The following is a 23,755-nucleotide window of genomic DNA, read 5'->3' as shown; positions in this document are numbered from 1 at the left end:
GTGGGACCAAATTCAAATTGATTATTGAAGCATTTAATCTCTCGTCTGGAATGACAAACTTCCTGCCTGCCTGCTGTATTTCAATTGGGAACGTGATCTCAGGCATTTCTGCCTGGTTAGAACGACGGTCAGGCAAAACATCAGAAGGGGAAAGATGGCAGATTTTGGACGAGTCAGACTTCAGATAAGATGACCCATCATCATCTCCTGCGTGAATTGCTGGAAGTTTCAGGCCAGTATGGTCACCACAAAAGTCTCTCGTCTCATGACAGCTTATATTAGGCATTTGCTTCTTGTTTTTCTGGTCGTCAAACGTGAACATGAACTCCTATAGTAGATGAAAAAATTTGAGGGAAATATGACAAGAAGGACCAGGATGAACTTTCTACTCAAGAGTCGCCATTTTTTTGTACCTTTCCATTTTTCCGTTCTCTTTCTTGTTCTTCTGGATAGAAATTATCACCTTTTTCTTTTTTAATTACCAACGGATTCCCCTACCAAATAGATGCAAAATTTTTTTATTATTATCAAAGAGGACAAACGTGCAAGTACAGCTTCAATCTCCAGCATCCGAACATACAAGTTATATTATTGATGATGACAGAATACTCGCAAACCAAAGCTCAACAAATCACACCACCACAATGAAGAACAGGGCAAACTAAGTTCTTGTTCAAGCGGGATAACAGGCATAACGCTAATAACAAGCGCATAGAACTTGACTGCTATTAGATTATTATTGATCTTCAAGCATCATCCTCACCAATCAGAGCAACAAGCATTTTCTCGTAATCTCCGTGTGTGTCCTTGACAATGGCACGGTGCAGAGGGACACTGTTTCTCTTGTGATAAAGGTCCTTGATAATCTTCAAGTCGACCTCGGCCCTTGTAGCGACAATTCTGGTGAGAGCACCTTCATCAGTCCCCCTCTTGTTGATTGCTTCGCGAAGAACTTTCTCAAAGTAGTTCTCAGGGTAGACCAAACACTCAAAAGTGGCTTTTAATATAGGAAGGAACTCATTGTCATCGTCATGTTCCAAATCCTGCCAATTCCAGTTGGCAATTCAATAGATTTCAAGATGATTTAACGTCTGATGTTGTTAAGATTATGTACACGCAGGAAATTCAAGAATCTACCAAAGAGATAATGTAATCGTCTTCATACCTTGATTATATCACTACCAAACTCATTCTTGTATTCATTCAATGTTGCATTGACCTGTGCTTTGCTCCTTGTGGCCACAATTCTAATTACATCATCATCACTGTAATGCTTCCCCTTAATCTTCTCATGGAGTATCTTAGCCTCTGACTTTGCAAGGCGCAAGTTTACCTCATCACCTTCATACCTATATGAGCTGACTAGCGGCAACAGGAGCTGTAAAACAAAATACACGAGATAAATAACCCAAATATTCACATATTTGTCCAGTACATTTTACATTATACAGAATCTAAGAACTCAAATACCTTGGGGTGCAAATAAGTATCATGTAACCAAGGCAACTGCCAAAATTTCTCCTAATGGACACTACTCTCAATTATGCCATATCCTACAAGTTCAAGCAGCACTGGATATCTACTCAGAAATGAAACAGAAATGCTTGTATACATACAAGTAACAACTTACTCTCATGCAAGTCATCACTTAGCCTATCACTTTCACCGATGGATAAACTGGTTCCATTTATTTGGATGAAACACAGAAGCTTGAAAATGGGAGATAATTACATTTATGTACTTCACAAAGCAAAAGCTTCAGAAAAAGATGCATCAAGTAAGTAAAAGTTTTGAAGCGTGCAGACTTAATATAATGAAACCAATACAAAAACAATACCCTTGTGCTGGTTTACCTTACGAAAGTCCCCAGTTGTGTGATATGCAACATCCTCTTCAAGGGATCTCTTAAAACGAGAATGATAAGCTTCCCTGACCAAAATCAATCCTTTTGATGGCCTTGTACAAGCTATCTCCACAAGAACCTGATTGCTTTTTGTCCATTTCTTCGTAGCTTCATCGGTCAAAACTGCATCACGTTCAGGAGGGTCCAATGTCCAAAGCAGAACCAACCTCTAGTAAGAATAACGAAGAAATATATTAGCCCTTATTCTTCAGCAAAGATTGCTTCTTTGTATTGATAGAATGATCATGAACATACTGATCTTCAATAAAACAAAATAAAAAAAATATCATCTAAAAGGAATTATGATTACACATTGTCATTAATTAGTGGAAACCACATGCCAGTAAAAAGCAAAAGTATGTAAATCAACCTCAAAATCGCTGGAAAGCTCCTTGTCTAGGTCTTTGAGGAGATCTTTCCCATAAGTCTCAGCATAAGCATGTCGAATGGCCCTACGCTGGCCGGCATTCCTATGAGCCAAAATTGATATAATCAAATGTTCATTTGTTCCCCATCCTGCAAAAAAGTTGCCACTTTAATCAAGCAGACCAAAAACCAAAAAACAACAATTCAAACCCGTAATGAAGCAAGAGAAGAAGAAGATCGTCCTAAGCAAACCATCAAGTGATCTACAGAGACCTGTTTGTGTTACATTGATTAAAATACACCTGGAGCGTAATAGCTAAGAAAGAAGCAGATCAAGGTCCTCTCATGCTAAGAAATAGTTCAGAATCCACTGCAGTACTGTCAAGATCTTATTGATCAATGATGTCTTGTAACAAGCTCAACGTCCAAGAAAAGCTTAGCAAAAGCTGCGCGAAAGATAAACTTTTAAGTAGATCACATCCTAAACGTCTATAAGTTCACATGATACCTGAAGTACTTCATTTTGAGTTGGATCAGAAGACTTAGAATTCTATTTCACCCGTAGAAGCTGTATATATTCATCAAGAAACAGAGGCAGCAAGTAAAGTACTCGAGAAAATGTCGACAATCATACAGCATCACAAGGTTCAGGAATCAGGGGAAAAAAACATGAAAACCGTTTCGCTATAAACGAGATCACACCTAATCGCGCTGTATATGAAAGATTACAATGATCAGATCAGCTGATCACCGAGACACTGAAAGAACAAAACACATTTCTGCAGGCCATCCAAGATGGTCACATATAAAACTAACAAAAGACTGAATCTCTGCACAATGTCCTTAAACAAGAAAACCCAAAAAAGACCTCATAGCAGAAGCGCAGAAAAGCATTGATCTTGATCTTCAAGTAATGATTAAAATCGCAATGATCTTAAAAAAAAAAAGGAAAAAAAAAAGAAGTCTAGCACCTTCAAAGGCTTTGTGGAGTTGTTCAGAGTCTTCAGCAACAGAAGGGACATGGGGTGGCACGATCAGAGTAGACATTGCTGGTATTGTGATGAGAATGTGAAGTGCGAAGATTGGAGTGTTGACGGTGTGAGTGTGTGTTTGTGTGAGAAGAGAAAGGTGCTATTTTAAGACGAATGAAAAGATATGGATGGACCGTTCCGGTTTGTTGGAAAAAAAAAGGAAAAAAGAAAAGATATGGATGGAGATTGCAGGTTTCAATTTTTTATTTTTTCTGATTTTTTTTTCTCCATTCGCCACATATAGCAATACGTGTTTCAATCAATTATAGGCGCATGGGGTCCACATCAAATCTCTTCGATAAACTTCTTTTTTGTCCTCAAACACCAATTTTCAATTAAAGCAAATAAATACAAAAGAGGGTAGATAAAATTAAATAAATTTAATGAAGGATAATAATCATTAATATTTATATAAACATAATAAATTAAGTGAATTTTAAATATATTAAAAAGTATTCAATAGATACTCGTAAGAAAGAACCTTATACAAGAGACGAATTTTTCAATGTGAATCGAAAATGATAACATATTGTGGACCATTTCTATCAGAAAAATTTAATTGACTTCGTCAATAAATAAATAAATAAATTGATGAATGATATGTTTTTGAGCCAAAGGCCAAAGAAGAAACTCCTAGGGTTGTTAACATGATTACAAGCTCATATTGCAAAGTCATAGTTAGGTTGGTAAATTCTTATAGTTTTCATTTTTTTTGGATACAATTAGTAAAATGGGAATTAGTATCCAAATTGCTTTTATATACCGCTCAATAATTATGGTTTCAAGGTCATTAGAGCAATAATAAGTCTTTGGAATATTGCTAGGAGATATAAAATACTTTAGCTACAATTTTATTTCTAAAAAAGGAAAAAGAAAATTGCATATTTTTCTTTCAAACTTTTTATTCTTTGCCTTCTTCAAAAAAAAAAAAAAAGTAGTAGTAGAATAAATAAAACGACGTCTAATTGTCTTCAAGAATCCATGCTACTAGCAAGGCTCTATTTGACACGAAATATAATAAATGCAAATGGTGTGAGAAGATTTGTTGCTTTATTTCAGGGAAAATACCACAACTACTTAATATATTCATTAATTATTATAATAAAAAATTGTATTGGAAATGAGATAAAAAAAAAAATTTCACCAGAAAATGTGGGATAGCTGGCAAGTGAGTGGTCATCCAACAAGTGGAACAGAAATTCTAGTACATTGGATCTTGAATTCGTGTATGGATATTCCGAGAATTAGGTCCCACATTTACCAAATGCCACGTTTGGGCCATGATTGCTTTCCACTTATGCAGTCCTCTTGTCCTACTTCTCTATGTTGTAATGGCCCATTTGAGGGCCTTAATTATCGGGTAATCAGTGATGAGATTCAAACCACCAAATTATTAGGTTATTGATCTTTTCAGCTTCTTTCTTATCCCTTCTTTAATTGATCTTAATTTGATTCTAGAAGATGTGGATGCAAATTTAAAACTTGAGAGGAAGTAAACAGGATGGAATCTTAATCGGTTTCGTTGGAAAGTGGAAAGAGCTTATAAAAATAATGGAAACATTGAAAAAGAAAAAAAAAAAGAAAAAACAGTGGGAGTGGTTCAAGTTCTACATTTTTTTTCCTTTCCATAACATGATAATCAGTATTTTGAGAAATCAAGAAGGGGGGGTTCTAAAACTTTTGGAGATTATTCTCATTTTAGAAACTTAACATTTGTTTTTGCTTTTATGTGCAAGATGAGAAATGTTTTCTTCGCCGATTATTGGGTCTGGTTAAGATTGTTATTTCTTGGATTTTTTTTTTGTTAAAAAATATACTGTAACGATTTGATATATGTGAGATAAAAATGCGTTCATAAAAAATGTTACTAAAATTTTTCCTTGGATTGCTATTTTCTTCACCGATTATTAGTTGCCTTCTATAGTTTTGTAGTGATCAAGAAATAATTCCATCACCTATCTTTTGGATTGCTATTCCTTTTGTTAATACTTTTTTTTGTCAGCAACGATACATTTGTATAACCTATTCTATCCTAATCTAGGGGGAGGGGGAGCCTAAGGAGGCTGTGATAGGGGCTAGTGGGTATACAGACCCAATTAGACCAAAGGAGTGCTATGGCACAACCCTTAGATTTTTTTCGCTGCTGGTGAGGTTTGAACCCTCACCAACAGCCCAAGGAGTGACTTAAGTCCTCTCTGGTGGCCACTGAGCCATTGGCCCAGTGGTTATTCCTTTTGTTAATACTTGCCAAAAAAAAAAAAAAGAAACAAAAGAAGTTAAAAAGTACTATTAACTAGTCAGTGTTGTCGGCAGAGTGACATTTTTCACTCCTCCTCGTACTCTTTGCAGTAAAATTTTCATTCACCAACTATAATTTTAATGTGGATGGCGATTAAATCTCTTGGGATTCCGTGTATAACCATAACAGCCATAAATTTGTACTGTCAATGCAGACAAAGCATTGGCTCTCCAAGGAGGTAGGGAGAAAGATTGGAGCAGTTTTTAAAGAAGTAAAAGAGGTGATTGTACCTCAAGCAAGGGGAAAAGAGGGAAGACATCTTAAAGTTCTTGCCCTGGTAGATTTGTCTAAACCCCTTCTCAGAGGAACGTTGGTTAATGTAGCAGAGTCACTCAAATGGGTTGCCTTTAAATATGAAAGATGCCTGGATTTCTGTTATAGCTGTGGAATAGTTGGGCATGGGGAACGTACGTGAAAAGAGCAAAGGAATTCATCAGGGAGCCTTCTGGAGCATCAATATGGGCCTTGGCTGAGAGCTGGAAGTAACAGAAGTCCAACAAAGGATAGGATAGTGAGAGAGGATCTGGTGAAGGATAAAAGGTATTGGAAGTTTCAGAATGGTGAAATGGTTGAGAGGGAAAGGACCAGGATACAGCCTGGAGAGAAACTCCTGGAGACGTTGAGGTCTTCAGGGCTAGGAACAAGGAGTAATCTAGAGGTAGTTAAACAGCAGGAGGAGGAAAGGGTGGAAATTCTTCGAAGTAGCCCTCCAAATAAGGTGGGAAGTAGTGCGAAGGAAAGGGACCTTAGTGATGACTCATAGGCCTTGACTAAGGAAAGGCAGGACCTCTCTCTGATTACTCAGGTCAGAACTGAGGAAAAAGTGACTCCAGTTGAAGTGGAGGAAATGGAAGAGAATAGAGATAATAGGGCAAAATGGCTGGAGCAGGAAAACAGCCTACAAGAGATACCAATTTTTGAGGCAGCAATGCAGGAGGAGAGCCTTTGTGAGGTTAAGAGGCAAAGAGCCATGATAAAGAAAGTTAAAAGGTCTTATAAAAAGCTGAAATCTCCAGTTAAGACAAGGAGGCCTTTGAGAGAGAGAAATGGTCAAGAAGCTAACGCAGTGGGCAGTGGAAAAAGAAAGATGCTGGTTTTTGATGAGGAAATGGAGGACGTGCACCAGAATGAACCAGTAGGTAAAAAAGCAAAGTCTCTTGAACTGTTTGGCTACACAGGTTTGTCTGAGGTGGAGATGGGGTCTCTCCCTAATGGGGCCCCCCAAAAGAAATGAGAGCTTTGGTGTGGAATTGTCAAGGAGTGGGGAGCCCCTTGACAGTTCCCCACCTGAGGGAGGTGAATAACCTCCTCTCTCCAAGCCTTATTTTCCTAAGTGAGACAAAAAATAGAAAACAGGTGTTGGATAGGATTGCTAGAGGTTTACGTTTTGACAACAGTGCAGTGGTAGAAGCTATGCACAAGGCAGGAGGAATGGCAATTTTTTGGAAGGAGGAAACACAAGTTCTGGAAGTTAATCTAACAGCCTTCACTATTGAAGTCAGGTTAGAGGATGACGTTAAGCATTGTGACTGGTGGTTTATAGGAGTTTATGCGAGTTGTGATAGTCAGATAAGGAAGGAACAATGGAGAGTTTTGAGAGATAGAAGCAGGTTGTGGGGAGATAGATACATGATCGCAGGTGATTTTAATGATATAGTGTCAAATGGAGAAAAATGGGGGGGGGTATCATCAGAGAGGAGAGAAGCTTAAGGGATTTTAAGACCTTTATAGAGCAGAGTAACTTGATAGATATAGGCTTTGAGGGACACCCTTGGACTTGGAGTAACCATTGGGAGGATGAAGGAGAAATTAGGCAGAGATTAGACAGATGCTTGGCCAGTTATGAATGGGTTCAAACTTTTGATAAAGCTAAATGCCAGCATATGGACACTTATGCTTCTGATCACAGCATTTTGTGCTTAGATACCGATCCAGAAAAGGGGAAAAGGAAACAAAGGTTCTTTTTTGATAAAAGATGGTTGCATAAGGAAGGGGTGCAACAGGTAGTGGAGCAAGCTTGGCAGAAGGATGAACCTGGTTCACGTATGTTTAAGATTACAAGGAAGATCAGAAACTGTAGAATTGAGTTACTAAAATGGAGGAACACGTTCCAAGCAAACTCTAAAAGGAAAATTGTGGAGGTAAGGAAAAGACTGGAGGCCGTAAGTAGCTCTGAGGCTGCTAGTAAGAAGGAGATGATGACTGAGCTAAAGAACCAGCTTAAGGAAGCATATCAGGAAGAGGAGAAATTCTGGAGCCAAAAGGCAAGGCTTGACTGGCTCAGGGAAGGAGATAAAAACACTAAGTATTTCCATGCCTTTGTGAAGGGGAGAAGGATTAAGAATAGAATCAGGAAACTGCAGAGGGAGAATGGCTCTTGGGCTGAAAGTGAAGAAGAAATAGTATCAGAAATCTCTGGTTTCTTTCGAGAATTGTTCACAAGTGGAGGAAGGAATGATATGTCAGAGATCCTTGAGGGTATTCCCCATTCTATTACTCAGGAAATGAATACAAATTTGACTAAACCAGTAGAGGAAGAAGAAATACAGTCAGCTATTTTTTCCATGCAGTCTGATAAAGCTCCAGGTCAGGATGGCATGTCCCCCTTATTCTTTCAAAGGTTCTGGAGCATTATCAAAGGGGATCTAATTCCAGCCATCCAAGCTTTTTTCAGCTCAGGTTTCATGCTAAAATCTATAAAATCACACTGTTATTTCCCTCATCCCTAAAACTTTGCACCCAACTTGTTTGAAAAACTTCAGACCCATCAGTCTGTGTAATGTGATTTACAAAACCATCTCCAAAATCTTGGCCAATAGAATGAAACTGGTTCTAGGAAAATGCATTAGTAACACCCAATCAGCTTTTATCCCGGATAGACAAATTTTAGATAATGTAATCCTAGGACATGAGTACATGCATTACCTCAAAAATAAAAGGCAAGGGAAAGAAGGTTTCATGGCAATCAAGCTTGACATGGCCAAAGCATACGATAGAGTGGAGTGGCATTTTTTGCAAGCTATGATGCAGAAGATGGGCTTTTGTGCAAGATGGATCAACTGGATTACTAGCTGCTTGAGTTCAGTATCTTATTCCTTCAATTGCAATGGGGAATCTAAAGGTTTTGTTACTCCAGAAAGGGGAATAAGGCAGGGAGATCCTCTGTCTCCATACTTATTCCTGATATGCTCAGAAGGATTCTCCAACCTTTTGAAGAAAGCTGAGGAGAGGAAGGACATAAATGGTCTGAGGATCAGCAGGCAAGGTCCTCTCATCACACACCTTTTCTTTGCTGACGACTCACTCATTTTTTGCAAAGCCAACAACAGGCAAGCCACTGAAGTCATGAAGATTCTTAGAACCTACGAAAAGGCTTCAGGACAGTTGATTAACTTGGATAAATCAGCTATCTTTTTCAGCAAGAATGTGTCGAGGGAGCTCAGAAGAGAAGTGTGCAGTTCCTTAGGAGGAATGGCTGAGATGAAACAAGGCAAATATTTGGGGCTGCCTATGGTGATTGCCAGGACTAAGGACCAGATATTTGGGTTCATCAAGGAAAATATAAGAAGAAAGCTGCAGGACTGGAGGAATAAGTTTCTGAGTAATGCAGGTAAGGAAGTGCTCCTCAAGGCAGTGTCAATGGCAATGCCTACTTATGCTATGTCCGATTTCAAACTACCTAGGAAGATGTGTAAAGACATCAGCTCTATGATGGCCAACTACTGGTGGGGAGAAACAAATGGCAAGAACAAAATGCATTGGGTTTTCTGGAGGAAAATGTCAATGAAGAGGAATGAAGGAGGCCTGGGATTCAAGGACATTGAAGCTTATAATAAAGCCTTGCTTGGGAAACAGATTTGGAGAATAATCACTAAACCGAACCTCCTGGTTAGCAAAGTGCTGAAAGCTAGATACTTCCCCAAAGACTCCATTTTATCATGCAAAACACATAGGAATGCGTCATGATTCTGGCAAGGATTACTAGGAGCCAGATGCTTAATTGACAAAGAGATGATTAGAAGGATTGGCAATGGGAGGAGTACAAGCATCTGGGATCATCGATGGATTCCTGGATCTAGTTCTGGGAAGCCAACTACCCCAAGACCTCTAAATTCTGACTGTAAGATGGTGCATGAGCTAATCAACCAACAGAGATGGAACAGAAACACCATCTTCAAGTATTTCAATCATAAGGATGCTGAGAAGATCTTAAACATCCCCTTAAGTCTGACTGGGAAAGAGGACAGTTACTATTGGCAGCATAATGCAGGGGGAATTATACGGTCAGCTCAGGCTATCAATTCCTTATGAAAGAGAGAAGTGAAGCTGAAAAGGAGCAAGTAGAGGCCGCTGGTTCAAGCATCAGAGAAGGAAGTCAGCAAGCCAGACAAATATGAAAAACATTATGGAAGCTCAACATCAAACATAAGATCAAAATCTTCATTTGGAAATGCATAACAGGTGCACTACCAGTGAGAGCTGAAATCTATAGGAAGACAAGGTTGGGAGATCCAGTGTGTCGAATGTGTGGGGAAGAGCAGGAATCAGTGGAACACTTATTCTTCAGCTGCCCTTACACACAGGAGGTCTGGAAGGCTGCTCCAATAAAGTAGGATGGTGTGGTGGACCAGCAAGGGAGTTTCAAACGATGGTGGATCACAGTTTCAGAAGCTAGGAGAAGGCCAAGAGGGAAGAAGCATATTGGACTGACAGCGAACATTTTTATGGCAGGTGTGGAAAGAAAGGAACAAGAAGGAGTTTGAAAACAAAGACAGCTGTTTACCAGCGAGGACTATAAGTAAAGCTCATAAGGAGTGGTTGGAACAGGAGGAAAGCTTAAGTAGGATAACTAGGCCAAGCACAGGAGAAACAACTCCCAACAATGAAGAACCTATTCAGGGGCTAGAAGAAGCAGAAACAATTGTTATGGAGGTGGCAGCAGAGAGTCAGTTCGGGAAGGTCTCTTTGGGGATTGGTGTCAGAGTGCGGAGGCATCCAAACACTCTACTGGCAGAATGGGCACTTAGGGAGAGAAGTTTGGGTGACAGAACCATTAATGATGCAGTGGCTATAAAACTGATTCTGTGTAAAGCTCTAGAGCAGAGATGGAGCAGGATTGTGATCCACTTTCAAAACCAAGAACTGATGAGACAGATTAGCAATAGGAGCCCCTCCAACAGCAGTTTAGCTACATTGATAGAGGACATTCTTAACATGCAGAGAATGTTTCGCATGTGCTTGTTTAGCTCTGTTAGGGACGAAAGAATAGGAAGAAGTAAAAGTTTAAGTCATCATGCCTTTGGCATTATTGTGGATGAGGAATGGATTGTTCCTCAGTGCTATTGAGCACTGTTTGTACAGATATATCGAGCCTTTGCTCGTACTGTGTTTTTTAGCTCTTGGAATGAAATGATTCTAACGTTTCGATAAAAAAAAAATGCAGACAAAGCCAATTTATTGATTGGCAGGTCGCAATTTGCTATGGGATTGCTGTCCAATATCGACACATTCTCAATTAAGTGAAGAAATTTGTGATTATTTATTTGTACCCAATAGATCCAAAGCCACAATTTTGAAGATCGGAAAAAGAGCCCTCTTTTTGCAAAGTGCTAACTAAATCCTGAGGATATGTAATGTATTGTAAAGTTCTGAAGATCTTATACTCATTCAAGCTACAAGTGTTATTTATGCTTAATGCTCTAGTCCCTCTAATTCTTCTTCAACAATCTTTGTCAGATCTGCTATCCGGGCTGCACTATTTTCCACTACACACAGGAAAAGAGTAGGAGACAGTTAATTGATGAGAAGCCATATAGAAAGAAAAGAATCTGACAAGAAAAGGTTTTTATGCCTATTTTTAGTTGTTACTCACCAAGATGTTGCAGAGATTGAGCACCCCTTGCTAACGACTCAGAAACAATGTGCATTGTTGGCCTGGATTTTGGATTAGCAGCCACACATCCCCTTGCAAGTTTGATAATGGATTCCAGAACCTCTTCAACCTTTTTAGTTGGACGCGAAAGCCGTTGGTCTAAGAAGTCTTCCAGTTGTAAGTTTCCAGGTGAAGCACACATAACTGGGGATGTGTAGTCACCTGGATGCTCTCCTTTGATTACTTCCAGGGCCAGTATCCCAAAGCTGTACACATCACATTTTTCAGTCACTTCCATTGTGTAGGCAAACTCTGCGAGGGAAAGATCATGTCATGAGTAAGAACTTGTGATTGTGCTCTAAAGTTACCTGCTACTGGATTAAGAGAAAAGATGGTCAATTACCTGGTGCAATATATCCATATGTGCCTGCTAGCGCGCTCCAATTGGATGAATCTTTCTTCAGTAGCTTTGCAGTGCCAAAACCAGAAACATGAGCCTCATCTTTCTGAATCAAGAAGAATATTCTTGCTCGATATGTCTCGATGAACTATTGGTGGTGAACAATCATGATGCATATAAGACAGAGCGTAGGCTACGCCCTTAACGATGTTCACCCTTTTCTGCCAATCCAATTTCTTAGCTGCTTCTTCTTTGCTCAAAATGTCTGCCAAGCTGCCTCTTTCGAGGTATTCATAAACCAGCATTGAGTGTTTGGAATCTGAGCAGAAACCATAAAGTTTTACAATGTTTCGATGTCTGATATTCGTCAAGGCCCTTATCTCATTCAAGAAACCATTTCTATCTGTCATCTCAGATGATTGATGAAGTTTCTTTACAGCTGCTACATCGGCTGATGGAAGGTTTGCCTTGTAAACACTCCCGTAACCTCCCTCTTCAATACAAAATATTGCATTGAAGTCCTCTGTCGCTTTTAAAATCTGCTTAAACATCTCTCTGCCATCAAAAATGGCTACGGAGTAGAAGCCGTCTTCATCCACATCTGTATCTTCAGCTCTCTCTGTTCTCTTTCTTCTATAACATAGAAGGAAGGCTCCAGCAAACGCACAGAGAAGTAAAAGTGATCCTAAAAGAGGGAGCAAAATTATGAGGACAAGTTTCTGACCCTTGTGCGTATTATGCTTTCCTTCGACAGGAGGACTTTCACAAGGTTGTAATCCTGTAATATTTCCGCACAAACCTTTATTCCCCTGTACTTGTTCTATCGTGAAATTTGCAAATGCTCTGCCAGGCGGAACAGGACCCTCTAAATTATTGAAAGATATGTCAATGTGCGTGGAACCAGGCAGTTCATCCAAATCCTGTGGAATGAAACCAGAGAGATTATTATGGGAGAGATCCAACAGTCCTAGACTTTGCAGATTTCTAAACAAAGATGGTATCTCTCCTTCAAGAAAGTTGTGACTAAGATCCAGGGAAGAAAGTGTAATTAAATTTCCTAATTGAGCAGGTATATTTTGGTTCAAAAGGTTGCTGCTCAAGTTCAAATAGAACAATTGCTTGCAGTTCACTAGAGTTTCTGGTATTGAGCCATTCAATGAGTTTGAAGAAAGGTCTAGACTGAGTAGTTGAGTTAGTGATCCCATTTCTTGAGGTATGCTGCCTGATAGTTGATTATCTTGCAAAAATAAATTTAGCATAGATCTTAGCTTCCCAAATTCCATTGGAATCTTCCCAGTTAAGTGGTTGGAGGAAAGATTAAGTACACCTAGTTGAGCTAAATTTCCTAATTCGGGAGGTATACGACCTGAGATGGTGTTTTCTGCAATCTTCAGAGTACGCAAGTTTCGACATCTACCCCAATTACCAGAGAGTTCTCCATTGAAATTGTTGTTGCTAAGATCCATGAAGTCCAAGTGTGGATAGACCCCAAACATCTTTGAGAGGTTTCCAGTGAGCTGGTTCCCATTGAAGACAGCTCTAAGTAAACTTGTGCAGTTCTTCAAGCCTCTAGGAATTGGACCTGTAAGCATGTTGTCATCTACAGTGAAGTTTCGAAGCACTCCACTTTCGCATAGCTTATCGGGCAAGTGACCAGAGAATTGATTTTCAGACATGATCATAGCAACCAACTTTGTCAAGTTTCCAAGCTCTTGGGGAATAGGACCGGAAAGATGGTTTCTGCGGAGATACAAATACTGCAAGTTACTCAAGTTACCTAGTGTAGCAGGAACGGAAGCACTTAGCAGATTATCGGCAAATTCTAGATCCTCGAGAAGTTTCAGATTGCCCAACTCCTTGGGAATTGAACCAGAGAGTTGATTGCCATATAGGTGCAGGAGAGTCAAACTGGCTAGATTGCCTAGTGATGGTGGGATTGAGCCGCTTATACTGTTATTGAATAAACTCAGACTATGCAGTGATGTTAGATTCCCTATCTCAGGAGGAATGAGACCAGTGAGTTTATTGCTGAAAAGATGCAAGACCTCTAGTTTGTTCAAGTTTCCAAAGGAGGGTGGAATAGCACCTGATAACTGGTTTCCGTACATGTAAATCTCAACAAGATTGTAAAGATGTCCTAATTCAGGAGGAATAGGGCCAGAAAGCAGATTGTCATAGAAATACAAGTAAGTCAAGTTTTTCAAATTGCCCAAGGAAGCAGGAATAGGGCCATCAAGATCGTTAGTGGCCAAAGCCAGATCACTTAGAGACCTTAATTGCCCTATCTCCTCAGGAATTGAGCCATTTAACTGGTTGTCATTTAAATGAAGGGTTTGGAGATTTTTCAATCGTCCAATTTCACGTGGGATAGTATTTGAAAATAGATTGCGCTGCAAGTCAAGATACAAGAGCTTGGAGAGGTTACCTATCTGAGGTGGTATGCTCCCAGAAAGATCATTCAGGGTCAGATCAACATATTCAAGATTTGGGAGGGATGAAAACGGAAAGTTGTAAAGAGTACCATTGATACTCGAGTTTGTGAGGTTCAACCGGTTGACACTTCCATGAATGCAAGAGACACCATACCAAACGCAGGGGCTGGCGATTTCTTTTCGAGAATGAGAAGAATTCGCAGCGTTTGGCGGAAGAATCCATGAAGATAGCAGGGGATTATCCGGGTTCTGAAAACTTGCTTTCCATTTAAGAAGAGTGTCAGCTTCTTCAACAGAAGCTGATGCACTTCCCAGGAAGCAAATGAATGAGGTTAGAACTATAATGATCATGGTTACTAAGTTAATGTGTGAATTCAAGATGGCTCAAAGTGTTGGTCGAAAAAAAGATGGCTCAAAGTGAACATTTAAATGGAAAAAATGAAAATAGTCCTCTCACATACGCTCGTTATTTGTATTTACTTTCGGGAATTGGTAGAAAATGAAAGTCGTAATCAATTGGTTGCATCATTTTGTAAATTAATGAGGCCAAGAAAATAAGAGTAGACTTGACATACTTTCGTTGTTTGTGTTTACTTTCGGGGATTGGTAGAAAATAAAAGTTGTAACCCATTGGTCACATCTTTTTTGCAAACTAATGAGGCCAAGAAAACAAGGGTCAGCTTGACATACACTCGTTGTTTGTGTTTACTTTCGGGGATTGGTAGAACATGAAAGTTGTGACCACTTGGTTGCATCATTTTTGTAAATTAATGAAGCCAAGAAAATAAGGATAGACTTGACATGCTCTCATTGTTTGTGTTTACTTTCGAGAATTAGTAGAAAAATAGTCGTCGTTTGTGTTTACTTTCGGGAATTGAAAGAAAATGAAAGTTGTAACCAATTGGTTGCATCATTTTTGTAAATTGACTTGACATCCTCTCGTTGTTTGTGTTTACTTCCAAGAATTGGTAGAAAAATAGTCGTTGTTTGTGTTTACTTTCGGGAATTGGTAGAAAATGAAAGTTGTAACCAATTGGTTGCATCATTTTTGTAAATTAATGAGGCCAGGAAAATCAGGGTAGGCTTGACATGCTCTCGTTGTTTGTGTTTATTTTCGGGAATTGGTAGAAAATGAAGTTGCAATCAATTGGTTGCATCATTTTTGTAAATTAATGAGGCCAAGAAAAAAGGGTAGACTTGACATACCTTTGTTGTTTGTGTTTACTTTCGGGGATTGGTAGAAAATAAAAGTTGTAACCAATTGGTCACATCATTTTTGCAAATTAATGAGGCCAAGAAAACAAGGGTAAGCTTGACATACACTCGTTGTTTGTGTTTAATTTCGGGGATTGGTAGAACATGAAAGTTGTGACCAATTGGTTGCATCATTTTTGTAAATTAATGAGGCCAAGAAAATAAGGATAGGCTTGACATACTCTCATTGTTTGTGTTTACTTCCGAGAATTGGTAGACAAATAAAGCCGTTGTTTGTGTTTACTTTCGGGGATTGGTAGAACATGAAAGTTGTGACCAATTGGTTGCATCATTTTTTTTAAATTAATGAGGCCAAGAAAATAAGGATAGACCTGACATACTCTCGTTGTTTGTGTTTAATTCGGAGAATTGGTAGAAAAATAAAGTCGTTGCTTGTGTTTGCTTTCGCGAATTGGTAGACAATGAAAGTTGTAACCAATTGGTTGCATCAATTTTGTAAATTAATGAGGCCAAGAAAATCAGGGTAGGCTTGACATGTTCTCGTTGTTTGTGTTTATTTTCGGGAATTGGTAGAAAATGAAGTTGCAATTAATTGGTTGCATCATTTTTGTAAATTAATGAGACCAAGAAAATAGGCGTAGACTTGACTGCGCATAGTTTTCACGCAGAGCTAGAATTTAGTAATATATGAGAAAATTGGGCATTTTCGCACTAAAGAATTAGTGTTTGAGCCAAGGACTTAGTTATTTCTCCGTAAAACTTATCAAGTCTAGCATGAAAGGCAAGTTTTATTGCGAAAAGTAACAGAATATGTCATGAAGTAGCGAGTTTTCTCATAATTATGGTAGAATTGGGTTTTTTGTCAATTGCTTATTTATTTATTTATTTTTTTGTGGCGAAAATTAGTACCATAATCTAAGAATGTAATAGTTCAACTGGCTATTTTACAACAAAACTTAGACGTAGATTTTGGTGCCTTGAAAAACTTCAAAGTCATAGCTGCATTTTCGTTGTTCACACGCTAATTAAGACATTTCCTACATGAATGTCAGAATGTGCATATGGTTTTCTTCAGAATCTTCTAATGAAGTAAGCCTTTCCAGGCATGAATGGAGGAATTTTGGCTTGCAAAGTGGGCCTGCTTTGATTCATTGAATTGGTAATTCTACAGCCAATGATGTTCATGGTCAGCATGAAATGAAGTCTTTCCCTCCTCAATGATGGTACAGTCAGAAGCCATTTGACGGGCAGCAATTGATACACACAAGGACAAGTAACTTCAGAAATCAAATATCTTCACTAATGTTACGCACACTGACTATTTTTAGTGGGCTAATTACTCAGAATATATAAAAAAAAACACTAGTTCGTCAAATGTATGTCAAACAAAAAATATTATACAAAATTATACTTGAGCACGGCAGGAAATTTGTTTATTTTAATGGCTGCAGGCTATCGTGCTGACTGTGCACGATAGCCTGCGGCCAAATTTTTTTTTTAAAAATGCAGCTTGTTACGGTGCACAGTCAGCATGGTAGCAGGCAATCGGTCAAAAAAAAAATAGCTACGGTTGCAACTGCATATGCCTGGACTTTCTCAGTCTCTTCTAAACTAAACCTTGGTGTGTTTTGCTAGTGGATTTTTCAAGGGAAGTTCAACAAATACACAAGGCTGTACACCAGCTTTGCCATCTTCAGATTTAGCAGCAAATAAACACTGGTAGAATAGAGATCGTCAGACAGTCTAGAATTTGACACCAATGAACTATGACAGAGTCATACGCCTTTCTCTCTCCTTGAGAGCACTTTCCCCCCATTGGTGGGTTTTAAAAAATTTCAAACTTCCAAATCAGTATTTCCCGGTAAAACTCTAACAATCATCAATAGCTCAATGTTCCAAACATCAACAAGCATGAAGATCTGGTGCGGACCATGTGTTTTTGTAAAGTTAATACTGACAAAATAGTGAGGGGGCTGAACTTAAGGAAGTACGAGATCCAGAGAAGCTCAAGCGTCATTATTGTTGAAGTTGCATGTCATGCTGAACTTGATAGAATAGCCTACTTCCAGCAACCATAGCTCCAGGTACTGAAATAATGTATATATTCTGAGCTTGATCCACTTGAGGTAGTGTGCGCAGTGATTTGTATCTTTGTGCATTCCTGTCCTTTTCGCTGCTCTGTTTTGTGCGTAGCGGTGATGTTTGTGATTTGTGCTCACTGATCTTGCTTTGCGTCATCATCTTAGATGAGTCAAGATTCTGAGCTGCTTGAGCTCTAGAGTCTGGTCTTTTCCCATCTTTTCCTTGTTCTGTTTTTCTCTAGTGAAGGAACTGTGTTTTGACTCCTCCCCTGCACTTGATTCTACCTGTAATACCTCTGGGTGTATCTATGGAGTCAGACTTGAGTGACATGATGCAGAAATTCTCACTTGCTGGTAATGAACTCTCAGGAACGACGTTAGATTTAGGGGATGTCACGACCCCACCTCCCCCTAAGGCGAACCAGAGGGTTCGGCGGGCCGCCTGCCCGGCTCTCGCCGGGACTCAGTCGTTCACTACAAATCTCAATTAAATACAAGATACAATCTCAAATAAAAATCAAATATCCCAAAACTTTACATATCAAAAGCGAAGCGTCCACGCTTCCACTGCGCCACTCTGATCCTTGATACCAACTATTATACAGGAGGAAGTCCAAAACTAGACTATTACACAACCAATCAATTCTAAACGTTCAATACAATCCCAATATGAACCATTACGCAAAAAGGAAATCCAAATTCAAGCCACACATGAGATAATCCATGAATAAACACTACAAGCCACTCCTTCGCCTTGAGCCCTGTGGAGGGGAATAATACATTTTTGGGGTGAGTTAGAAGCTCAGCGAGTAACCAGTAAAATCAGTAATCAAATCGATTTAACCATAGTTCATTTCAATGATGTTCAATTCAAATCAAATGATAAGTCCAGAAACAATTTCAACGTTTACAAAACATTAAATATGGAGTATCAATAATTCAAGAAACATGTACAATGGAAAGCGATAGTAACATTCGTGAAAAGGATACATTCGTTCTCCTGTCATTTCATTGCATTTTTGGTTTCATTCGTGCATTCATTCACCCCGTCCCTGGCTTTTGGCCAGGCTCCACCAACCTACAAGGTAATACTCGAGTATACCGAAACGTTCACCCAAGTTCCTAATCGCCCGACCGAGTCCGCCACTGGCTCGAGACGACTGGTAACAAGGGGCAATGGCCAGTTCAGCCCAAAAGGCTTACATTCATGCGCAAGTAGCATTTAATCATTAATCATTGAAAATTTCATATTTATTTAGGTCGAGTGCGATAAAGTACACACTCGCCTAGAAAACTCGTTTTAACAATCATTGAAAGCAAAATCAATAATAACAAGACACTGATATGCAAGCACGCATGATATGTAAGAAAACAGTTCCAAAATTAACTTTGAAAACAGTTCAAAAGTAAATAATGCGGGAAAGCGGTTCAAAAGTAAATTTGGAAACAGTTCAAAAGTAAATAATACAAGAAACGATTCATAAATAACTTTAGAAATAGTTTGAGGTCACTCACCTCCATGGCTCAGAAACCATCCATCATATATTATTGCCTTGCTCAAATCCGAGTCTTAGATCACAAACTCAATGCAAACAAATCCCTTCAAAGTTTGGACAACACTTCCCCTAAATTTGCTTACTTTTCCAGCCGTCACGGCTTCATTATTTCCTCATTCCAACCCAAAGGTACACACACAACAACAAGTTCATCCAATAGCCATTCAGCAAGCTCCAAGAAGTACAAAGACAAGTCAAGCTAGGGAAAAGTCCGGAAATGAAAGTTTAGCTCAAACCAGAAAAACAGTTTTGGACGTCACTTTGCGGCAATGGCACAACTTGCACTACGATTATCGGATTAGGGTGTAAGACCCACCATTTCGAAGCTAAGAACCAGGGCTACAACAATGTAGAAGGTCACTCAGTCCAAATCCCAGCACAACTAAGTCAAAAATGCAGAATACCAAACCAGAACCGTAATTGCAGGTTTACAAATCACACTAGGTTGTAATCAGTCCAACTCAGTCTATACAGGTCCAAATGTAGTGATTCCAAAGGAATACGGTAGTTAAGACATCAAGCTACATTTCATCAGAAAACACCAACATCCAAATCCAAAGAAATTCCAGTCAAAACAGACGATTACAATCGCAGTTCGCACATTCTGATCACCCAGAACAGCAACAGTAAAAACAACATATCTCACTCTACACTACTCCAAATGACCTGAAATTTTACAAGAATCTCAAACACATCAATCCCTACAACTTTCATGTTTTAAGAAAAGGCCAATTCGGCCTCTAACCACATGATCCAAAACCGGACAGAAAAGGGGGTTATGAAACCCTAACTTTTCACAATTCAATCCAAACTCAAAATTGATTGCAATTTCCTATCATATACATCCACTAGAGTCATAACCCCTTATTACCAACCATCATAAACAACCACAACATCATAATCACATTAAACCAGAAAATTCCTCAAAAAAATAAAAACTTCACCAAATCATTCCAAACCAAGAAATAAACCACAATTTCCAACACTATAGCCACCATTAGGCATCAATTAAACATCATTAGATGTAAGAGGATAGGCAATCACTACTTACCAAGTAAACAAGAGAGAGGAAGTTGTAGAACACCTTAGCTTCTCCAAAAAAACTTCACCAAAACACTCACAAGCACCAAATGGAAGGCTTTTATGGAGTAGAAACTAGTTAATGCAATTGGTTTGGAAGATTGAGCTAAATGGAAGCTTGAAATTGAAGCAATTTTCTTCCTTCTTGAGCTCTCAAGAGTCGGCCAACATGGAGTGCAAAATGGTGATTTTTAGTCAATTTTTGAGATATTTAACTTAAGGGGAAAAAAGTCAAAAGATGAATAGTGTCCACCCAAAGAGATAGTGACACTTGTCACTCTCTTAAATGCATTTCTATCCTTTAAGTCTCTCTCACATCAATCAAATCACCTCCTCTTCTTATCTCTTAACACCCGATAAATTTCACTCAGTATCCGGAACTTAATCTTATTGACCGAATTTTCTGAACTTTTCGCACTAGTGGGTCCCACGTCCTTTCTATATCCTTAATTTTTCAAAAACTACCCAATGCTAGAAAAATCATTTTAAAACTATTTTTGCTTATAAACTTTATCTGGGGAATTTTTCTAATCAAGAAAATGTATAAAAGGTGGGCGTTAAAAAAATAAACCCTAGAAAATTAGAAAATTTTCCGGGTTCTCAAACTCATTTTTTTTCGGAACGTCACAGGGGACCTGGAAAGTGGTATAAATGAGTGTAAGGATAGCTTAATTGGGAGAGTTATGGGTGAGAAGATAGTGAGTTTTACAGGGGTTAAAGGATTTACCACTGTAGCATGGGGGTATCCCAAAAATCTGGGGGTGGTTGAATTGGGACCGAACCTGTTCCAGTTCACCATACCTAACTGGGAGGAGAGGGATAGGATCTTGCAAGGTGGGCCTTGGGTCATAGATAACCAAGTTTTGGTTCTGAACAGGTGGAAGGAAGGTATTGAAGGAGATATGGAGGCGTTTAAAGTGACTCCTATGTAGGTGCAGGTGTGGAATTTGCCTGTGCACTGGCTCTCGAAGGAGGTTGGACGTAAAATAGGGGCAGTTTTTAAGCAAGTTAAGGAGATTGTCATTCCCCAAATGGGTGGTAAGGAAGGAAGACATCTAAAGTTATTGGTGTTGGTGGACTTATCTAAACCTCTTCTGCGAGGGACCATAGTAAAAACTGAGGGGAACATGACTTAGGTTGCCTTTAAATATGAACGCTGCCCTGATTTTTGTTATAACTGTGGATTCGTTGGGCATAGTGAAAGGACCTGTTCTAAGCAGGGAGATACTTCTGGAGGGAAGATGGATAATCAATTTGGTCCTTGGCTGCGAGCAGGAGTAGGAAAGGTATCCCCTCAGCCTAAGCAAGCTGGTCCTGTTATGGAAAAGGATAAACATTATTGGAAGTTCATAAATGGGGAGTTAGTTGAAAAAACTCAGGCGAGTAGCTTGCTGGAAAAAAACTAGCTGGAACTGAATAAGAATCTAGAGCGAGGGCTGTCTGAAAGACAGGTTCTCTTTGAAGGCCTGAATGGGAAGAGAACTGTAGTTGAGCAGTTGGCTTCCACTCAACAGGAGGAACTCAAAGGTGAACCTAATAGGTTGGTAGGAGCGCAGGCACACTCTGAGGTGGATAAGATCGAACAGGTAGGAGCAATAGGAATTGATGCAGATTTGAATCCACTGATTGAGGGCATTTCGGAGATGGAGGAGGATAGCAGTAGTGGAATTCCTGTTGTAGGCAATGTTGGGGTAATGAAGGGAGAACAGGAGGACTCATTAAGGAGTCAGGATAGGAATTATAACAAGGAGAAAGTGCAGGAAGCTTTTAGGAAGCAATCTAAAAGGTTAAATAGGAAGGTTTATGCCCCTATGAAGTCTAGGAGACCTTTAAGAGAGCTGGATAGAAAGGTAAGTAATCAGCTTGGTGGGAGTAAAAGGAAAACAATGGTGCAAGAGGATGATATGGAGTGTGATGGAAGTGAGGGTCAGAACTGGAAGAAAACTAAGTCCTTGGAGATGCTGGTGGTTCTAGAGGCTGATCAGGTGGAGGTGGGGTCCTTCCCTAATGGGGCCCCCACGGGTAAATGAGAGTTGTGGTGTGGAATTGTCAAGGAGTGGGGAGCCCCTTGACAATTCCCCATTTGAGGGAGGTCAACAACCTCTTCTCTCCAGATATCATCTTCTTGAGTGAGACTAAGAATAGAGAGTTATACATGTCTAAAGTCAAAAATTGGCTAAGATTCGATAATATGATGGTGATTGAAGCGATGCATAGATCAGGTGGTATGTGCCTGTTATGGAATGAGGGGGTCAAAATAGTGAGGACAGTTCAAACAACCTTTACTATAGAAGCCAACATAGGTGGAAAAGATCCTAAGGAGGAGTGGTGGTTCATAGGTGTGTATGCTAGTTGTGATCCACAAATTCGAAAACAGCAATGGAAGGTGCTAAAGGATAGAAGTAAGCTGTGGGGAGAGAAATTTGTGATAGCAGGAGATTTTAACGATATAGTTTCTAATGAAGAGAAATGAGGGGGAATTTGAGAGAAAATAAGAGTTTCATGGCCTTTAAGGATTTTATTGCTGGGAACAGATTAATTTACTTAGGATTTGAAGGCCACCCCTGGACTTGGAGCAATCACTGGGATAACACAGGAGAGGTTAGGCAACGTCTTGATAGATGTCTAAGTAGTAGTGACTGGAGACTCAAGTTTGAAGGGGCTACTTGTAAACACATTGATTCTTTTGCTTCAGATAATAGCTTGCTCATGTTGGATACGGAGCCAGCAAGATTGAGAAAGAAAAAAAAGTTCTATTTTGACAAGAGATGGATTCAAAAGGAAGGTATTCAGCAAATTGTTGAGAGGGCGTGGAATAAGGCTGAACAGGGAACTAAAATGTTTAGAGTCACTAGGAAAGTGACAAACTGTAGAATAGAGATCTTAAAGTGGAGAAACTCCTTTCAAGCGAACTCTAAAGCTAGGATTACTGATCTGAAGAACAACTTGGAAGCTCTTGAGAGGTCAAATGAGGAGAACAAAAGTGTCATTAGATCAGAGCTAAAGGAACTATTAAAGCAGGCTTATAGAGATGAAGAATCCTTTTGGTGCCAAAAGGCTAGGATCAATTGGCTAAGAGAGGGAGACAAAAATACTGGTTACTTCCATGCTAATGTGAGAGGTAGGAGGAATAGGAATAAAATCTTAGAGGTACAAAGAGATGATGGAACTTGGACCAAAAATGATGATGAACTGGTAAGTGAGATGTCCTTATTTTACAGCAATCTGTTCTCTAGTGATGGTGAAAGAGATAACTCAGAGGTATTGCTTGGCATCAATCAAACTATCACGGAGGAGATGAACAACAATCTGACTAGACCAGTTCTTGAAGAGGAAATTAGATCTGCCATTTTTTCTATGCAGCCGGATAAGGCACCTGGTGCAGATGGCATGACCCCTTTGTTTTTTCAAAAATTCTGGCCAATGATCAAAATGGTTGTAGTTCAGGCAGTTCAAGATTTCTTTATATCCGGTTACATGTTGAAATCTATTAATCATACCTTTATTTTACTCATACCCA

General features: G+C 39.3%; 2 protein-coding genes and 1 pseudogene across 2 annotated transcripts; 1 reads left to right on the top strand and 2 right to left on the bottom strand.

Annotated features, from left to right (window-relative positions):
• Positions 1–562: 562 nt before the first annotated feature.
• Positions 563–3,440, bottom strand: LOC113713327 (annexin Gh1). The gene is made up of 5 exons (XM_027237029.2): positions 3,241–3,440; positions 2,274–2,419; positions 1,854–2,072; positions 1,166–1,378; positions 563–1,043 (listed from the first exon to the last, which is right to left on the bottom strand). The coding sequence occupies exons 1-5, from the start codon at positions 3,314–3,316 to the stop codon at positions 747–749; spliced, it is 951 nt and encodes a 316-aa protein (XP_027092830.1). The 5' UTR covers positions 3,317–3,440; the 3' UTR covers positions 563–746.
• Positions 3,441–6,829: 3,389 nt separating this feature from the next.
• Positions 6,830–9,565, top strand: LOC113715063 (uncharacterized). The gene is made up of 3 exons (XM_027239215.2): positions 6,830–7,238; positions 7,349–8,185; positions 8,505–9,565. The coding sequence occupies exons 1-3, from the start codon at positions 6,830–6,832 to the stop codon at positions 9,563–9,565; spliced, it is 2,307 nt and encodes a 768-aa protein (XP_027095016.2).
• Positions 9,566–11,290: 1,725 nt separating this feature from the next.
• LOC113715062 (uncharacterized) lies at positions 11,291–14,654 on the bottom strand (annotated as a pseudogene).
• Positions 14,655–23,755: the final 9,101 nt, after the last annotated feature.

Source organism: Coffea arabica, chromosome 10c, assembly GCF_036785885.1.
Source record: "Coffea arabica cultivar ET-39 chromosome 10c, Coffea Arabica ET-39 HiFi, whole genome shotgun sequence".
In the NCBI taxonomy this organism is placed as follows: Eukaryota; Viridiplantae; Streptophyta; class Magnoliopsida; order Gentianales; family Rubiaceae; genus Coffea; species Coffea arabica.
This window is presented reverse-complemented; position numbering and strand designations above follow the sequence as displayed.

Bases quoted from the DNA above. Each gene is read 5' to 3' on its own strand.
- LOC113715063 (XM_027239215.2), top strand. From the start codon at position 6,830: ATGAGAGCTTTGGTGTGGAATTGTCAAGGAGTGGGGAGCCCCTTGACA. The intron at 7,239-7,348 runs GTGATTTTAATG...GTAACTTGATAG, and splicing joins AGATAGATACATGATCGCAG to ATATAGGCTTTGAGGGACAC. The intron at 8,186-8,504 runs GTCAGGATGGCA...ATGTAATCCTAG, and splicing joins GCAGTCTGATAAAGCTCCAG to GACATGAGTACATGCATTAC.
- LOC113713327 (XM_027237029.2), bottom strand. From the start codon at position 3,316: ATGTCTACTCTGATCGTGCCACCCCATGTCCCTTCTGTTGCTGAAGAC. The intron at 2,420-3,240 runs GTGCTAGACTTC...ACTTTTTTGCAG, and splicing joins ACTCCACAAAGCCTTTGAAG to GATGGGGAACAAATGAACAT. The intron at 1,044-1,165 runs GTATGAAGACGA...TGGAATTGGCAG, and splicing joins TTGGTAGTGATATAATCAAG to GATTTGGAACATGACGATGA.